At 57.8% G+C, this 17461-nt stretch overlaps 2 protein-coding genes across 2 annotated transcripts in view; both read right to left on the bottom strand.

Moving 5' to 3' along the window:
- The window catches only part of LOC116943857 (uncharacterized), a 32438-nt gene extending 28630 nt beyond the window's left edge, over window positions 1-3808 (bottom strand). Inside the window, exons 1-2 of the mRNA XM_032957133.2 lie at window positions 3082-3808; window positions 256-379 (exon numbers count right to left, since the gene is read on the bottom strand). Of these exons, the coding sequence (XP_032813024.2) occupies window positions 256-379; window positions 3082-3241 (284 nt within the window). The 5' untranslated portion in view covers window positions 3242-3808. The remainder of the gene's footprint in view (window positions 1-255; window positions 380-3081) is intronic.
- A 2106-nt stretch (window positions 3809-5914) lies between these two features.
- LOC116952753 (uncharacterized) overlaps window positions 5915-17461 on the bottom strand; it is a 40357-nt gene continuing 28810 nt past the window's right edge. Inside the window, exons 37-47 of the mRNA XM_032972771.2 lie at window positions 17253-17345; window positions 16367-16532; window positions 13630-13793; window positions 12551-12648; window positions 11819-11982; window positions 11079-11305; window positions 9973-10141; window positions 9161-9270; window positions 8869-8976; window positions 8245-8386; window positions 5915-7202 (exon numbers count right to left, since the gene is read on the bottom strand). Coding sequence (XP_032828662.2) covers window positions 7036-7202; window positions 8245-8386; window positions 8869-8976; window positions 9161-9270; window positions 9973-10141; window positions 11079-11305; window positions 11819-11982; window positions 12551-12648; window positions 13630-13793; window positions 16367-16532; window positions 17253-17345 — 1608 coding nt within the window. The 3' untranslated portion in view covers window positions 5915-7035. The remainder of the gene's footprint in view (window positions 7203-8244; window positions 8387-8868; window positions 8977-9160; window positions 9271-9972; window positions 10142-11078; window positions 11306-11818; window positions 11983-12550; window positions 12649-13629; window positions 13794-16366; window positions 16533-17252; window positions 17346-17461) is intronic.

Raw genomic sequence — 17461 nt, 5'->3', positions numbered from 1 at the left:
GGTGAGGTGAGTGGTGAGGTGAGTGGTGTGTGGTACGCTCACCCGTCAGTGTACACACCCAGCTGGTGAGTTGTGAGGTGAGTGGTGAGGTGAGTGGTGTGTGGTACGCTCACCCGTCAGTGTACACACCCAGCTGGTGAGTGGTGAGGTGAGTGGTGAGGTGAGTGGTGTGTGGTACGCTCACCCGTCAGTGTACACACCCAGCTGGTGAGTGGTGAGGTGAGTGGTGAGGTGAGTGGTGTGTGGTACGCTCACCCGTCAGTGTACACACCCAGCTGGTGAGTGGTGAGGTGTGGCCACTCGCGTCTCCGTGACGGATCCCAGGAGCAGCTGAGCACAACAGGATTCTCCATGCACAAGAAGCAGACCAGTCCCTCACCTACACACACACACACTCACCAGTCCCTCACCTACACACACACACACTCACCAGTCTCTCACCTACACACACTCAGCAGTCCCTCACCTACACACACACACACACTCACCAGTTCCTCACCTACACACACACTCACCAGTCCCTCACCTACACACACACACACACACCAGTTCCTCACCTACACACACACACACTCACCAGTCTCTCACCTACACACACTCACCAGTCCTTCACCTACACACACTCACCAGTCCCTCACCTACACACACTCACCAGTCCCTCACCAGTCCCTCACCTACACACTCACCAGTCCCTTACCTACACATACACACACTCACCAGTCCCTCACCTACACACACACACTCACCAGTCCCTCACCTAAACACACACTCACACTCACCAGTCCCTCACCTACGCAGACTCACCAGTCCCTCACTTACGCAGACTCACCAGTCACTCACCTACACACACACTCACACTCACCAGTCACTCACCTACACACACACTCACAAGTCCCTCACCTACACACACTCACCAGTCCCTCACCTACACACACTCACACTCACCAGTCTCTCACCTACACACACACTCACTCACTAGTCCCTCACCCACACACACACACACTCACCAGTCCCTCACCTACACACACACACTCACCAGTCCTTCACCTACACACACTCACCAGTCTCTCACTTACACACACTCACCAGTCCTCACCTACACACACTCACCAGTCCTTCACCTACACACACTCACCAGTCCCTCACCTACACACACTCACCAGTCCCTCACCAGTCCCTCACCTACACACTCACCAGTCCCTTACCTACACATACACACACTCACCAGTCCCTCACCTACACACACACACTCACCAGTCCCTCACCTAAACACACACTCACACTCACCAGTCCCTCACCTACGCAGACTCACCAGTCCCTCACTTACGCAGACTCACCAGTCACTCACCTACACACACACTCACACTCACCAGTCACTCACCTACACACACACTCACAAGTCCCTCACCTACACACACTCACCAGTCCCTCACCTACACACACTCACACTCACCAGTCTCTCACCTACACACACACTCACTCACTAGCCCCTCACCCACACACACACACACTCACCAGTCCCTCACCTACACACACACACTCACCAGTCCTTCACCTACACACACTCACCAGTCTCTCACTTACACACACTCACCAGTCCTCACCTACACACACTCACCAGTCCTTCACCTACACACACTCACCAGTTCCTCACCTACACACACACACTCACCAATTCCTCACCTACACACACACACTCACCAGTCCTTCACCTACACACACTCACCAGTCTCTCACCTACACACACTCACCAGTTCCTCACCTACACACACACACTCACCAATTCCTCACCTACACACACACACTCACCAGTCTCTCACCTACACACACTCACCAGTCTCTCACCTACACACACTCACCAATTCCTCACCTACACACACACACACACACTCACCAGTTCCTCCCCACCTACACACACTCACCAGTCCCTCACCTACACCCACTCACCAATTCCTCACCTACACACACACACTCACCAATTCCTCACCTACACACACACACTCCCCAGTTCCTCACCTACACACACTCACCAGTCCTTCTCCTACACACACTCACCAGTCCCTCACCTACACACACTCACCAATTCCTCACCTACACACACACACACTCACCAGTTCCTCACCTACTCACCAGTTCCTCACCTACACACACTCCCCAGTCCCTCACCTACACACACTCACCAATTCCTCACCTACACACACACACCAGTCCCTCACCTACACACACTCACCAGGCTTTCACACACACACCAGCCCTCACACACACACACCAGGGACTCACACACACACACCAGACTCTCACACACACACCAGACACACACACACACCAGGCTCTCACACACACACACCAGGCTCACACACACACACACCAGGCTCACACACACACACCAGGCTCACACACACTAGGCTCACACACACACACACCAGACTCACACACACACCAGGCTCACACACACACCAGGCTCACACACACACACTAGGCTCACATACACACACACCAGACTCACACACACACCAGGCTCACACACACACACACCAGGCTCACACACACACACACCAGGCTCACACACACACCAGGCTCTCACACACACCAGGCTCACACACACACCAGGCTCACACACACTAAGCTCACATAAACACACACCAGACTCACACACACACACCAGGCTCACACACACACACCAGGCTCACACACACACACACACCAGGCTCACACACACACCAGGCTCTCACACACACCAGGCTCTCACACACACACACCAGACTCACACACACACACACACCAGACTCACACACACACACACTAGGCTCACACACACACCAGACTCACACACACACCAGGCTCACACACACACCAGGCACACACACACATACACCAGGCTCTCACACACACACCAGACTCTCACACACACACACCAGACTCACACACACACCAGGCTCACACACACACATACACCAGGCTCACACACACACACCAGGCACACACACACACACCAGGCTCACACGCACACACATACTCCAGGCTCACACAAACACACGCATCGGGCTCCCGATCCTCCGACCCCTGCTCCCCCCGACTCACCTCCCGTACCGTGGGACGCGGAGTTCGCCAGCTCCCTGGTGGATACCGCTGGCGCTTCCACCACCACTAGCACCACCACCAGCACCATCAGCTGCAGCAGCTGCAACAGCAGCTGTAGCAGGCGAGTGGCGGCTCCTGCCGCTGTCACCGCGAGCTGCATCGCTCAGCAGCCCCGCGTGTCTGTGTCTTTGTCTATGTATTCAAGTGTGTCCGTGTCAATACGTACACACCCCTCCCGGACATCTGTGGAAAAGAGCTTTATAGCTCATCGTATTTCTCCAGTATTCTGATGCTGCGTCGATGCGCGTCTGTGTGTGTGTCGACCTATGTAGGTGCGGAGTGTGTCTCTGTAAGTGTACCCGACTATCCGCGCCTGTGTGTGTGTCCGTGTCTGTGTGTACCCGTGTGTGTGTCTAAGCGTATATGCGTGTGCGTAGTCAGTTATACGTGTTAACGGGACTCTCTGTGTGTGTGTACGGATCGATATCTTATGCGTGTGTGTGTGTGCGCCTGGGTCTGGGCACGTACTTGGGTAGCTCTGGGTCCGCGGTTTCCGCTGGTGGGAAAAGAGCAGCTGGCTGCGATAAGCGGCCAACATGAACTCGATGTACACTCCGCGCGCACTCCATTCGCGAGCACCTACAGAGGCCCGCCGGCGACGGGACACGATGGGGTTGGGTGGCCAGCAGCACCACGCCCGGCCACCTTCGTCTGCCCCAGTGGCGATGTTTTTACGCACCGCGCCAGGTACTCATTTGAGGCTGAGTCGACCTAGGGGAGGCCCAGGACCGCTTCAGAGATAATCGTCACCTGGTCTTGGCCCCTGAGCAGGAATCGAACTCGGGTGCACCGTTGTTCGGAGCACAGCGCGCACGCAAGCATACGCTCGTACATACACACCTACACACGTGACGCCCAGGTGCCTATGGGTTGACTCAACAGGGATTCCTTGACAAGATGCACCACCCATGCTTCCCCACTGCGTTTTATCCGCCCGGCGCTCCAACGAGCGTCGCTCCTCCGCCGTTGTCGGATGGCGATTGCCTCAAGCTGCCCAATAAGCCTCGCGGTGCACCTAACCTGGCACTGCCCAGCATCGTCCATTCCTCGATCCTCCCTTGCTAGTGGCCGATTTCCTAGCGCACCACAGCAGCCTCATCTCCTCTCCAAGCCCGTGCCGATGCCCGTTTCGCCTCCTCTGCCGATGCACAGCAAACGCCGCCTTTATCTCCCCAGTGGATGATGTTTACACGTGGACACCAGGTTACTAATTCAAGGCCGAGTCGACCGACAAGCTCTGATATCACTGCCAACTAGAGTTGCCTGTGGGGGGGGGGGGGTCATATCCCAATGCACGAACTTGTAATGTGCTGCACCGTGCGTACGCATATGCTGAACTTCTTTCGCGCTGTACGTAGCCAGCCGTGCTAATCGGAGGCGCGAGTGTTCACTCTGGAGGAGCGAAGAGGCGTGAGGAGGAACCACAGACGGGCGGGTAAAGGAATCCAGGCGGCAAAGGATTCCAGACGTGAAGCCCGCGCCAGTCTTATCATCCTAGCCTTGCCCGGTTCTCAACGCGCGGAGGTGCCTGTTGGTCGACTCATGAGTTGTTGTTGTTGTTGTTTGCGCGTGGGAAGACACCGGTCGAACCAGGGAAAATCCGATTCCGCGGGAGCAACGCTCCCATCTCATACGGATGGAACAGGTGGGAATACCAAGTTTGCTGTGCCGCTGGTAACAACAAATCGCACCGCGCACCCACCCCACTCGCACCCTACTCGCACGCGGCGCGTACCGTGTGTGCGTGTACCGTGTGTGCGTGTACCGTGTGTGCGTGTACCGTGTGTGCATGTACCGTGTGTGCATGTACCGTGCGTGCGTGCTTACTGCGTACGGACTGTGCGTGCGTGCATGCTGTGTGCGCACACTGCGCGCGTGCGTACTGTGCGCACACTGCGCGCGTGCGTACTGTGTGCGTATTGTGCACGCGTGTACTGTGTGTGCGTACTGCGTGCGTACTGCGTGCGTACTGTGCACGCGTGTACTGTGTGCGTACTGCGTGCATACTGTGCGCGCGTGTACTGTGTGTGCGTACTGTGTGCATACTGCGTGCGTACTGTGCACGCGTGTACTGTGTGCGTACTGCGTGCATACTGTGCGCGCGTGTACTGTGTGTGCGTACTGTGTGCATACTGTGCGCGCGTGTACTGTGTGCGTACTGCGTGCGTATTGTGCACGCGTGTACTGTGTGTGCGTACTGTGTGCATACTGCGTGCGTACTGTGCACGCGTGTACTGTGTGCGTACTGTGTGCGTACTGTGCACGCGTGTACTGTGTGTGCGTACTGCGTGCGTACTGCGTGCGCGTGTACTGTGTGTGTGCGTACTGTGCGTGTACTGTGTGCGCGTGAGTGCACGAGCCATGGACGGCGAGCGGGGGGAGGAGATGGATCCGAGTTTAATCCGAGATAAATCCACAACCCCACGCGGGGGGAAGGGGGCCCTCAGCTCCCCTCCACCGGCACCCCCCCCCACCCCCCCCCCCGTGCCATGCACCACAAAAAAACGTGTAAAGAAAAGAGAGGCGATGAATTGAGCCAGCGGTAGACATTCCATGTTCCTATGGCAGGGGCCAGTCTATCTCTCTTTAAACGACAACGGCGATCGACTTCTCACTGGAGCAGCGACACATTCTGCGGTCTCTGGAGGAATGAATGATTGGCCGAAGAAGTCCCCAGCCGGGTGTCGAACTCGTGCGCTCGAGACTACGAGCCGAGGTGCGCCACCGGTTCTAGAACGTTATATACCCCCCCCCCCATACCGCCCGCCACCGTACCTCCCCCCCCACCCACGCGCCGCCCGTTTCGACCGGGTTCACAAAATGCCACTTTAACCAAAAACCACACTCGACGTAAACAACCGAGCGGATGCGGAAAACGCAACGTTTAAATTAACGCAAAGTCATGCCACGCCGCGCACTATCGCCAAAATCTGCCCGACGGCAGGGACTCTGGCGCGGGAAAATAAAGGGGCGGGGAACCTTCAGGGCAGGGAATTCTGGGGCGTATAAATCAGGTGCAGGGAACTCGCGGGCAGGAAACTAAGTGGCAGGGAATTCTGGGGTGTATAAATCAGGTGCAGGGAACTCGCGGGCAGGAAACTAAGCGGCAGGGAATTCTGGGGCGTAAAAATCAGGTGCAGGGAACTCGCGGGCAGGAAACTAAGCGGCAGGGAATTCTGGGGTGTAAAAATCAGGTGCAGGGAACTCGCGGGCAGGAAACTAAGCGGCAGGGAATTCTGGGGCATATAAATCAAGTGCAGGGAATTCGCGGGCAGGAAACTAAGCGGTAGGGAATTTTAGGACATAAAACTAAAATATGATCTATTTTTTTATTTTACCGGGTAAGGCCCACTGAGCCATGTAGCTCTTTTTCAGAAGCGACCTGGCCACAAAGAATAGCTCAACGAAGTGGCGCACCACGTGGAAATGTATAGCAGCCAAATACTCTAAACGCGTGATGTTGTTTCTAAATGTGGAGGGAAAAACCGGAGAACCCCGGAGAAAAATCCAAGTGACCAAAGGGAGAGAGAGAGAGAGAGACGCAGACTCCTAAATATACAGCAGGCGTCAGGGTCGTGGTCGATCCCACGCCCTTCGTGCATACCAGGCGAGGTAGTTAAAATCTCGCCACTGCGGCACCCCTAAAAATCAGGGGCAGAAAACCCAGAGGCAGGGAATTCTGGGGCATAGCAATTAGGGGCAGGGATTAAGAGGGATGAAAATCGGGGGCAGGGAAGCCAGGCGGCAGGGCTCTCGGCGCTCGGGGATGAGCGAGGCCACGTTCCACGAACACAGCAATCCTCGAGCCAAGCGAGGGCATGGCTGCTGGGGCAGGGGGGCACAAGGCAGTGGTGGGCCCCCCGTGCTCCGTGTAAACGGTGGCGAGGAGAGCCATCAGGCGGCGCGGATGCCGCAGGGGGAGCCGCCGAGCTGCTGGCACGGCCGCTCATCCGGCACGAGCACCACGGTGGCGGCATGGTCGCCCTCGCACGGCGCCGCTGCCGCCGCCTCTTCCTGGCCCGACGGCGCCCGCCGCAGCCTCGCATCGTTCGCTGGGGTCGCTGGCAGGGGCATGCGGGGGACAAAGTGGGGACACGGGGGGACACGGGGGGGACAACGGGGGACAACGGGGGACAAAGGGGGACACAGGGGCGGGGTATGAGAATGCGACTGACAAAAACTGGGACATTGAATGCCTTGGGAAGATTTACAGATGTCCCAGGATGGCTACCAGGAGAGGAAGGCAAATCCTGGGAAATCCTAGGAAAACTCGATGGCAACTCTATAATAGATACCCACTCACCCAAACACCAACCCACCCACCTACCCACCCACTAACCCAACTCACCTAAACACCAACTCAACCACCTACCCACTAACCCACTCACACAAACAACAACCCACCCACATACCCACTCACCGAAACACCAACCAAACCACCTACCAAACCACTAACCCACTCACTCAAACACTAACCCACGCACCTATCCACTAACCCACTCGCCTAAACACCAACCCACCCACCTACCCACCCACTAATCCACTCACCCAAACACTAACCCACCCACATACCCACTAACCCACTCACACAAACACGAACCCACCCACCTACCCACTCACCGAAACACCAACCAAACCACCTACCCAACCACTAACCCACTCACTCAACCACTAACCCACGCACCTATCCACTAACCCACTCACCCAAACACCAACCCACCCACCTACCCACCCACTAATCCACTCACCCAAACACCAACCCACCAACCTACCCACCCACTAACCCACTCACCCAAACACCAACCCACCCATCTACCCACTCACCGAAACACCAACCCACCCACCTACCCACCCACTAACCCAAACACCAACCCACCCACCTACCCACTCACGTAAACACCAACCCACCCAACTACCCACTAACTCACTCACCCAAACACGAACCCACCACCTACCACTAACCCACCCACCCAACCACCTTACCCACCCAATATCCCAGGAGGACTCACAGGACTTACGGATATCCCGGGACAGCTATCGATCACTACCTCAACAACAATAGGGAGATCCTGGGGCAAACCAGGACAGGTGGGGGGTCCCCACCGCACGTGGCGGGCGTGACGAGCGGCACGTGCTGATGGCTGCACCGCGCGACGTAGGCGGCCGCCAGGCTGCATGCGGCGCGTGGCCCCGGCTCGCGGCACGCGTCCTCCTCGCACGCCGACAGGAACGGCGCCGGGTCCACCTGGGGAGGGAGGGGAGGGGGGAGGGGAGGGGGGAGGGGAGGGGGGAGGGGGGAGGGGAGGGAGGGGGCCCGCCAGTGTCACAGACGGCAGTGCCAAGTAGACAGGGGCAGCACGGGGCAGCACGGGGCAGCACGGGAGGAGCACGGGGGCAGCACGGGGGCAGCACGGGGGCAGCACGGGGGCAGCACGGGGGGAGCACGGGGGGAGCACGGGGTGAACACGAGGGCAGCACGGGGGGAGCACGGGGGGAGCACGGGAGGAGCACGGGGGGAGCACGGGAGGAGCACGGGGCAGCACGGGGGCAGCACGGGGGCAGCACGGGAGGAGCACGGGGGGAGCACGGGGGGAGCACGGGAGGAGCACGGGGCAGCACGGGGGCAGCACGGGGGCAGCACGGGGGCAGCACGGGAGGAGCACGGGGGGAGCACGGGGGGAGCACGGGGGTAGCACGGGGGCAGCACAGAGGCGGGAAAGCGCTCACCACGCGGAAGCAGCTGCCCAGGGAGGAGGAGGAGTCGAGGAAGAGCTCCTGGCAGAGGCGACTCGGGCAGAGAGGCCGCTCCTCCACTGGCTCACACCGCCCTCCCACCTGCACGCGCACGCGCGGACACACACACGGGGACTTACACACACGGGGACTTAGGCACATGTACACACACACACACACGTACAAACACACACACGTGGGTGTGTGGTGCGGCTGAACAGTGTGGTGAGGATGAAAGGCGTGGTGGGGTGTATTGGTGCGGTGCTGATGGCTGGTTTGGCCGTGCCTGCCAGCTGAGCGCCAGCGCATCGGAGCTGGCCGCCGGCTCGCCCTGCGGCGTCGTCCACTCGTCCGCCGGCTCCAGGTTATTGGTGCCGAACAACCCAACCGAACGCGCTGGGAGCGGCATGGAGACAACCACGATCACCCACGATAAACTACGATCAACCACGATCACCCACAATCACCCTCAATCACCCACGATCACCCACGATCACCCACCATCAACCACTACCAACCACTATCAATCACCATCACCCACGATCAACCACTATCAACCACCATCAACCACCATCAATCACGATCAACCACCATCAATCACGATCACCCACGATCAACCACAATCACCCACAATCACCCACGATCAACCACTACCAACCACTAGCAATCACTATCAATCACGATCAACCACCATCAATCACGATCACGCACCATCAATCACGATAAACCGCAATCACCCACAATCAACCACAATCACCCACGATCACCCACGATCACCCACGATCAACCACTATCAACCACGATCAGCCACGATCATTCACAATCAACCATGATCACCCACGATCAATCGTGTTCACCCACAATCACCCACACAGAGAGAGCGAGAGAGCCATCAACCATAATCCACCACAATCCACAATCAACCACACACAGAGAGCCATCAAACACCAGCACCGAGACATCAACATCAACCACGGAGATGGTGAGCGTGGCAGGGGACGTGTGGTGAGCGTGGCGGGGGACGCGTGGTGAGCGTGGGGAGAGACGCGTGGTGAGCGTGGGGAGGGGCGCGTGGTGAGCGTGGGGAGGGCAGCTCACCGTGGTCCCAGTAGGCGAGCGTGAGGCTACACACGCGGCTCTCCGTGTCGCAGCGCAACGTGGCTCCCCGCGGCCCCGACACCTCCACCGCCCCCGCCGAGCGCCGCACCAGCACCGCGCCACCGGCTCGGCGCGCCGGCAGATCCAGCACGCGGCAACCCTCCAGCACCTGCACACGCGAATCGTGCCATGTACACACCATGTACACACCATACACCCCCCCCCCCCCCACACACACACCAGGGACATGCGGTCAGGGGAGGCAGGGGAGGCAGAGCCTCACCTGTCATACTCCAATGAAAATCGCTGTTACGAAAAGTAAAAAAAACGAAATAATAAGATTTTTCAAACGGATCTGTGTTATAAATGTCATTTCTGTACGATTACAATCATTTTTAAAGTCAAAATCGCCAAATTTGCGGAGCTCCGCTGCAAATACGGGAAGAGACGAGAGGTGAGGCAGCGACGAGCTCAGCCTCCCCTGTGATTGCGTAACCCCTCAGTAACTGGATGGAGCGCGGGCAATAAGCGCGTGTCTGTTACTATCTCAGTATGTCGCCAATGTGATGTTTGTAGACCCCTTCATTTCATGTCCTCGCCTTCCATACTCTAGGTAACTTATTTCACGTATGTGTATAAAGATATTTAGGCTCGCTGGTCTCGTCATGAAACTGCAATGAGAAAGCACCAGGGGAGGCAGCTATCACATCTGCCCCCTCCGTGAGGCCACGCCCCCTCCGTGAGGCCACGCCCCCTTCAGTGTGGCTCTGACACTAGGCCAGTGCCTCCCCAGCCATTGACGTCACCGCACGTCACTGACACACACCATTAATACAACACACACCTCACGCACACAGTGCACCACATGTACAACACACACAGCCCACGCACATCACGAACACCATATATATATACACCGTACACACCAAACAGACCATCAGACACACACATCACACCATACACCGCATACCCATAACCCTCGTTAGCACCACACCACCGTCACGCACACTACTCCCCCGCACCCCGCCACACACCTACTCACCCTCACCGGATCTCTGTGGGATCCACCGTCACCCGGTGAGGTTGGGGGGGGGGAGAGGTCTCACCGTGCCGTTGGCGTGGATGAGCAGGGTGACGGGGCCCATGGTCACCAGCAGGGAGGGGTCCTCCGAGGGGTCCCCGGGGAGGGGGGGTCTGGGCGCGAGCGCCACGCGAAACGTGGCGTCGGGGCGCACGTCCTGCGCCAGAAGGACGGCGCAGCCCGCGGGCAGCGCCAGCCAGCGGCCGTCGAACTGCAGCACGCGGCGCCCGCCGCTCAGCAGCATTGCCTGGGCTGTGGGGGGCACGGCGGGGTTGGGGGGTTGGGGGGGCGGAGCGAAGGGGGGGCAGACGCGGCCATGTTGAGGCCGCCGCGCTGACCGCCGCGCCACCGCTCCCCAGCGTGGCGCTCGGCACGACGATCAAAGATCCCCCCCGTGTAGCCTTAACAGACTGTAGGGGCAAGTGCTGTTAGCGAGCACCTATGAAGGCCGGAACGGTACACGAGGGGGTGGGTGGACAGCACCACGCCCGACCGCCTTTGTCTCCCTAGTGGCAATGTTTACACACCGCACCAGGTACTCATTTGAGGCTGAGTCGACCTAGGGGAGGCCCGGGACCGGTTCAGATAATCGTCACTGGTGTTGGCCGTGAGCGGGAATCGAACCCGGGTCGCCAGATTCATAGCGCAGCGCGCTAACCGCTACACTATCGCTCCCCACACACACACACACGGTTGCACACGCAGCGTGGGGGGTGGGGGGCGGCTGTGGTGGTGTTGGCGGGAGGGCCCGCGGTGGCGACGGACCGTGCGCCGGCTGCCCCAGCAGCTCATGCTTGAGGCGGTAGAGCTCGGCGCTGGGGCTCAGCGAGCGCAGCCACCGCGCCGTGTCGCTGCTCAGCGCGGCATCGCGCAGCGCCAGCGCGCCCGTCGACACGTCCAGCGGCACCCACGCCGACAGCCGGTGCTCGCTGGGGGGGGGGGGCGCACAGGGGAAGATGTTTGGGGTCGTAGGGGTCAGGGGGAGGCACAGGGGTCAGGAGAGATGGAGGAGAGGGGTTAGGGAATATGCAGTGGATATAGTAGACACAGGGGGTGTGGCATGCGATGGGAGGGTATTTAGTGTTAAAGTATTTTTTTTTAATGTTACCAGGTAAAGCCCACGGAGCTACGGAGCTCTCTTTCAGGGGCGACCTGGCCATCACAAATGATAGCTCAACGAAGTGGGCTCATCACGTGGGAACGCGTAGCAGCCAAATTATGTTAAGCGCGTGACGTTGATTCTAAACGTGGAGTGAGAAAACCGGGAGGACACGGAGAAAAATCCACGCTACCACGGGGAGAGAGACACCGCAAACTCCAAATATACAGCAGGCGTCAGGGTCGGGATCGAACCCCACGACCTCCCGTATACGAGGCGAGGTAGTTAACATCTCGCCACCGCGGCCAGGTGATGAGAGCCGGGGGAGGGGGATGAAGGTTAGTGTTTGGCTGATGGGGGGGTGATTACCCCATAACCCCATGACCCCATGACCTCACTGTGGCTGCAGCTCATAGACGCCCTGTAGGGGATGGCTGATGCTGCGCACCGCCTGCATGAGGCGGCGCTGAGCCCAAGTCGTCAGGTGTGTCACGGCCTATGCACACGCACAGTACACACAGCACACAGTGCATACAAAACACAGTACACACACTGCATATCGCACACATTACGCGGTACACATAGCACACACTTCACAGACCACACACACACACAGTTCATACAGCACACACAGTACACAAAGTATTCACAGCATGCATAGCAGTCCAACACAGTACACAGCAGGTATGCGTCCGTGTGCGTGTGTAGTGACACAGCGCCGACTGCTGTCCAGCAGCGGCAACTGCGGTGGACAGTTAGCGCACACGCCGTCGAGCAAATACGCGGGTGTGTGTGCCGGTAGGGCGGAGGAACTGGGGCAAGGGTCATGGAAGACCTCATCGGGAAGCCCCTGGAACCCTCTAGCGGGTTCGAGAAGGGAGGCGCGGCCAGGACGGGGCCAGGCCGCGCCGAGTAGAATAAAAGCAGTGGAGAGCGAGAGCTCCGGGCTGCCGGTACTGGGAGTGGACTCGTCTCATCGTCGCTGCCGCCTTCGCCCAATCATTGCGCGGCCGGACAGTTGTTGGCCGTCTCGGTCGACGCCGTCGGTGCAACGCGGTCAGGGTTGTGTCTAGGCCGGGCTGTACGGCAACGTGGTCGAGAGAGAGGAGGCGATCCGTGTGAGTGTCAACGGCCGGAGTGGTGTAACGGAATCAAAGAGAAGGTGCCTCCTTGCAACGACCTCCTCTCCGACTGTGTGTGACACACACACACCGACCACTACACATGCGTTGTAGCGCAGCGGTTAACGTGCTGCGCTGTGAACCAGATGCCCCCCGGGTTCATTCCCGCTCACGACCATCAGTAGTGGTGAGGCAGAGGTGGCCGGGCGTGGTGTTGGCCACCCACCCCTTCGTGTACCGTGACGGTCTTAACAGCCGCCGCTCGCTAACAGCACTTGCCCCAATGGTCTGTTAGGGCTTCACGAGGACTCTTTGTCTTCGTGTGCGTGCGTGCGCGCACACGTGCGTCCACGAACCTCCTGGCCCCATCCGCCGAGCGCTTGCAGCGCGTCCTGCGTCTCGTTAGCGGTCACCGCGGCGACCAGGGCCGTGGGCAGGCTCTCCATGGCCTGGCGGCGCGCGTCCTCCGCGGCCAGGTGAGCCGCCTCGGCCCAGTGGTCCCATGCACTGCGCAGCCTCTCTGCACACACACAAAGGCAAATATCCCCCGTGTAGCCTGTAACAGACTGTTGGGGCAAGTGCTGTTAGCGAGCAGCACCTATGAAGGCCGGCACGGCACACGAGGGGGTGGGTGGCCAGCACCACGCCCGGCCGCCTTTGTCTCCCCAGTTGCGATGTTTTACACACCGCACCGGGTACTCATTTGAGGCTGAGTCGACCTAGGGGAGGCCCAGGACCGGTTCAGATAATCGTCATTAGTGTCGGTCGTGAGCGGGAATCGAACTCGGGTCGCCGGGTTCATAGCGCCGCCAACAACGTACACACACACTGACATACGCTTTAAGTCGAACGAAGTTGTTTTTTGTATAAATGTGATCAAACTGCAGTATCATTATAATCTATGGCGCCATTGTTGTCGGCCATCATGGGAGGCCAGGCGGAGTTCGTGGCGGTTGTCGGGGTGGCAGTTGTTGCGGTGGTCGTGGTTGCCGTGGTTACTGCGGTTGCGGTGGTGGCAGTGGTTGCAGTGGCGATTGTGGTGCTTGCAGTGGCAGGTGTTACGGTCGTGGTTGTTGTGGTTATCGTGGTTGTGGTGGTAGTAGTGGTTGTCGTGGTTATCGTGGTTATCGTGGTTGTAGTGGTTGTCGTGGTTGTAGTTGTAGTGGTTATCGTGGTTATCGTAGTTATCGTGGTTGTAGTTGTAGTGGTTGTTGTGGTTGTAGTGGTTGTCGTGGTTATCGTGGTTGTAGTTGTAGTGGTTGTAGTGGTTGTAGTTGTAGTGGTTGTAGTGGTTGTCGTGGTTGTAGTTGTAGTGGTTGTCGAAGTTGTAGTTACAGTGGTTATCATGGTTGTAGTGGTTGTAGTTGTAGTGGTTGTAGTTGTAGTGGTTGTAGTTGTAGTGGTTGTAGTGGTTGTCGTGGTTGTAGTGGTTGTAGTTGTAGTGGTTGTAGTGGTTATCGTGGTTGTAGTTGTCATGGTTATCGTGGTTGTAGTTGTAGTGGTTGTAGTGGTTGTCGTCGTTATCGTGGTTGTAGTTGTAGTGGTTGTCGTGGTTGTAGTTGTAGTGGTTGCCGTGGTTGTTGTGGTTGTCGTGGTTGTAGTTGTAGTAGTTGTAGTGGTTGTCGTGGTTGTAGTTGTAGTGGTTGTTGTAGTTGTTGTGGTTGTCGTGGTTATCGTGGTTGTGGTTGTAGTGGTTGTCGTGATTGTGGTTGTAGTGGTTATCGTGGTTATCGTGGTTGTAGTGGTTGTAGTGGTTGTAGTTGTCGTGGTTGTCGTGGTTATCGTGGTTGTCGTGGTTATCGTGGTTGTGGTTGTAGTGGTTGTCGTGGTTATCGTGGTTATCGTGGTTGTAGTGGTTGTCGTGGTTGTAGTTATCATGGTTGTAGTGGTAGTAGTGGTTGTAGTGGTCGTGGTTGTAGTGGTTATTGTGGTTATCGTGGTTGTAGTGGTCGTGGTTGTCGTAGTTGTCATGGTTGTTGTGGTTGTCGTGGTTGTCGTAGTTATCGTGGTTGTAGTTGTAGTGGTTGTCGTGGTTGTAGTTGTAGTGGTTATCGTGGTTGTAGTTGTAGTGGTTATCGTAGTTGTAGTGGTTGTTGTGGTTGTAGTTGTTGTAGTGGTTGTTGTAGTGGTTGTCGTGTTTGTAGTTGTAGTGGTTATCGTGGTTGTAGTGGTTGTTGTAGTTGTCGTGGTTATCGTGGTTGTAGTGGTTGTCGTGGTTGTAGTGGTTGTTGTAGTTGTTGTGGTTATCGTGGTTGTAGTGGTTGTCGTGGTTGTAGTGGTTGTCGTGGTTATCGTGGTTGTAGTTGTAGTGGTAGTAGTGGTTATCATGGTTATCGTGGTTGTAGTGGTTGTCGTGGTTATCGTGGTTATTGTGGTTATCATGGTTATCGTGGTTGTAGTGGTTGTAGTTGTTGTGTTTATCGTGGTTATCGTGGTTGTAGTTATCGTGGTTATCGTGGTTGTAGTGGTAGTAGTGGTTGTAGTGGTTATTGTGGTTATTGTGGTTGTAGTTGTTGTGGTTGTCGTGGTTATTGTGGTTGTAGTGGTAGTGGTAGTAGTGCTTGTCGTGGTTATCGTGGTTATTGTGGTCGTAGTAGTAGTGGTTGTAGTGGTTGTCGTGATTGTGGTTGTAGTGGTCGTAGTTGTAGTGGTAGTAGTAGTGGTTGTCGTGGTTATCGTGGTTATTGTGGTTATTGTAGTTGTAGTGGTTGTAGTTGTTGTGGTTATCGTGGTTGTTGTGGTTGTAGTGGTTGTAGTAGTAGTGGTTGTAGTGGTTGTAGTGGTTGTCATGGTTATCGTGGTTGTCGTGGTTATCGTGGTTGTTGTGGTTGTAGTTGTTGTAGTTGTCGTGGTTGTAGTGGTTGTCGTGGTTGTAGTTGTAGTGGTTGTTGTGGTTGTCGTGGTTGTTGTGGTTGTAGTTGTAGTGGTTATCGTGGTTATCGTGGTTGTAGTTGTTGTAGTAGTTGTAGTGGTTGTTGTAGTGGTTGTAGTAGTAGTTGTAGTAGTGGTTGTAGTGGTTGTAGTTGTTGTCGTGGTTGTTGTAGTTGTTGTAGTGGTTGTAGTTGTCGTGGTTGTCGTGGTCGTGGTTTTCACCGCGGGCGAGCTCCAAGCCGCGCCGCGCCGGTTCCCACGCGGCGTGGGCGGAGCGCCGCGCGCGCCCCTCCCCCCACGCCGCCCCCCCCACCGCCGCCGCTTCGAGCAGCAGCAGCCGCTCCAGCACCAGGCGCGTCGCTCGCGCCAGCACGCGCTGGGGCCACACCTCGCGAGCGGACACACACGCGGGGAGAGACACGGGGAGAGACACGGGATGGAGCGGAGAGACAGGGGGAGAGACACGGGGAGAGACACGGGATGGAGTGGAGAGACAGGGGGAGAGACAGGGGGAGAGACAGGGGGGGAGACACGGGGAGAGACAGGGATAAAGCGGAGACACGGGGAGAGACACGGGATGGAGCGGAGAGACAGGGGGAGAGACACGGGGAGAGACACGGGATGGAGTGGAGAGACAGGGGGAGAGACAGGGGGAGAGACACGGGGAGAGACAGGGATAAAGCGGAGACACGGGGAGAGACACGGGGACGCGCGGGGAGAGAGACACGGGATGGAGCGGAGAGATAGGGGGAGTGACACGGGGAGAGACACGGGAATGAGCGGAGAGGCACGGGGAGTCACGGGGAGTCACGGGAGGACGCGCGGGGAGAGAGACACGGGATGGAGCGGAGACACGGGGACGCGTGGGGAGAGAGACACGGGATATAGTGGAGAGACAGGGGGAGATACACGGAGACCTCCGAGAAGAGACGAGATTGTGCGGCGCCAGAGGCACGGTGAGGCATGAGGATGAGCGGTGAGACACATGGACACATGGGGAGGCACGGGCGAGACATGGGGGGGGGAGGGTGAGACACAGAGATGCAGAGGGGTGGAGCGCCGTAGCTCGGGTCACGTGGGTCACGGTGGGTGAGGACGGGGCCGCTACCTTGCCCTTGAGGTCCTGCAGCATCTGCTCCGTCCTCTTGACGGCCTCCTTCACTCCCTTGCGTAGCCGCGCGCCCAGCTGCTCCAGCTTTTTCTGGACGAAACGAGACGGAAAGGCGGCACGCCACGTCCGTGAGCCGCGGGCGTCCCTCCCCCTCCGCTCGGCAAAAGTCGCGACGCCGGGGGCCGCTGGGCCACGGCGGGGCCGCG

Source organism: Petromyzon marinus, chromosome 1 (genome assembly GCF_048934315.1).
Source record: "Petromyzon marinus isolate PM22_M1 ecotype Great Lakes invasive population chromosome 1, UKy_Petmar_22M1.pri1.0, whole genome shotgun sequence".
NCBI lineage: Eukaryota > Metazoa > Chordata > Hyperoartia > Petromyzontiformes > Petromyzontidae > Petromyzon > Petromyzon marinus.
This window is presented reverse-complemented; position numbering and strand designations above follow the sequence as displayed.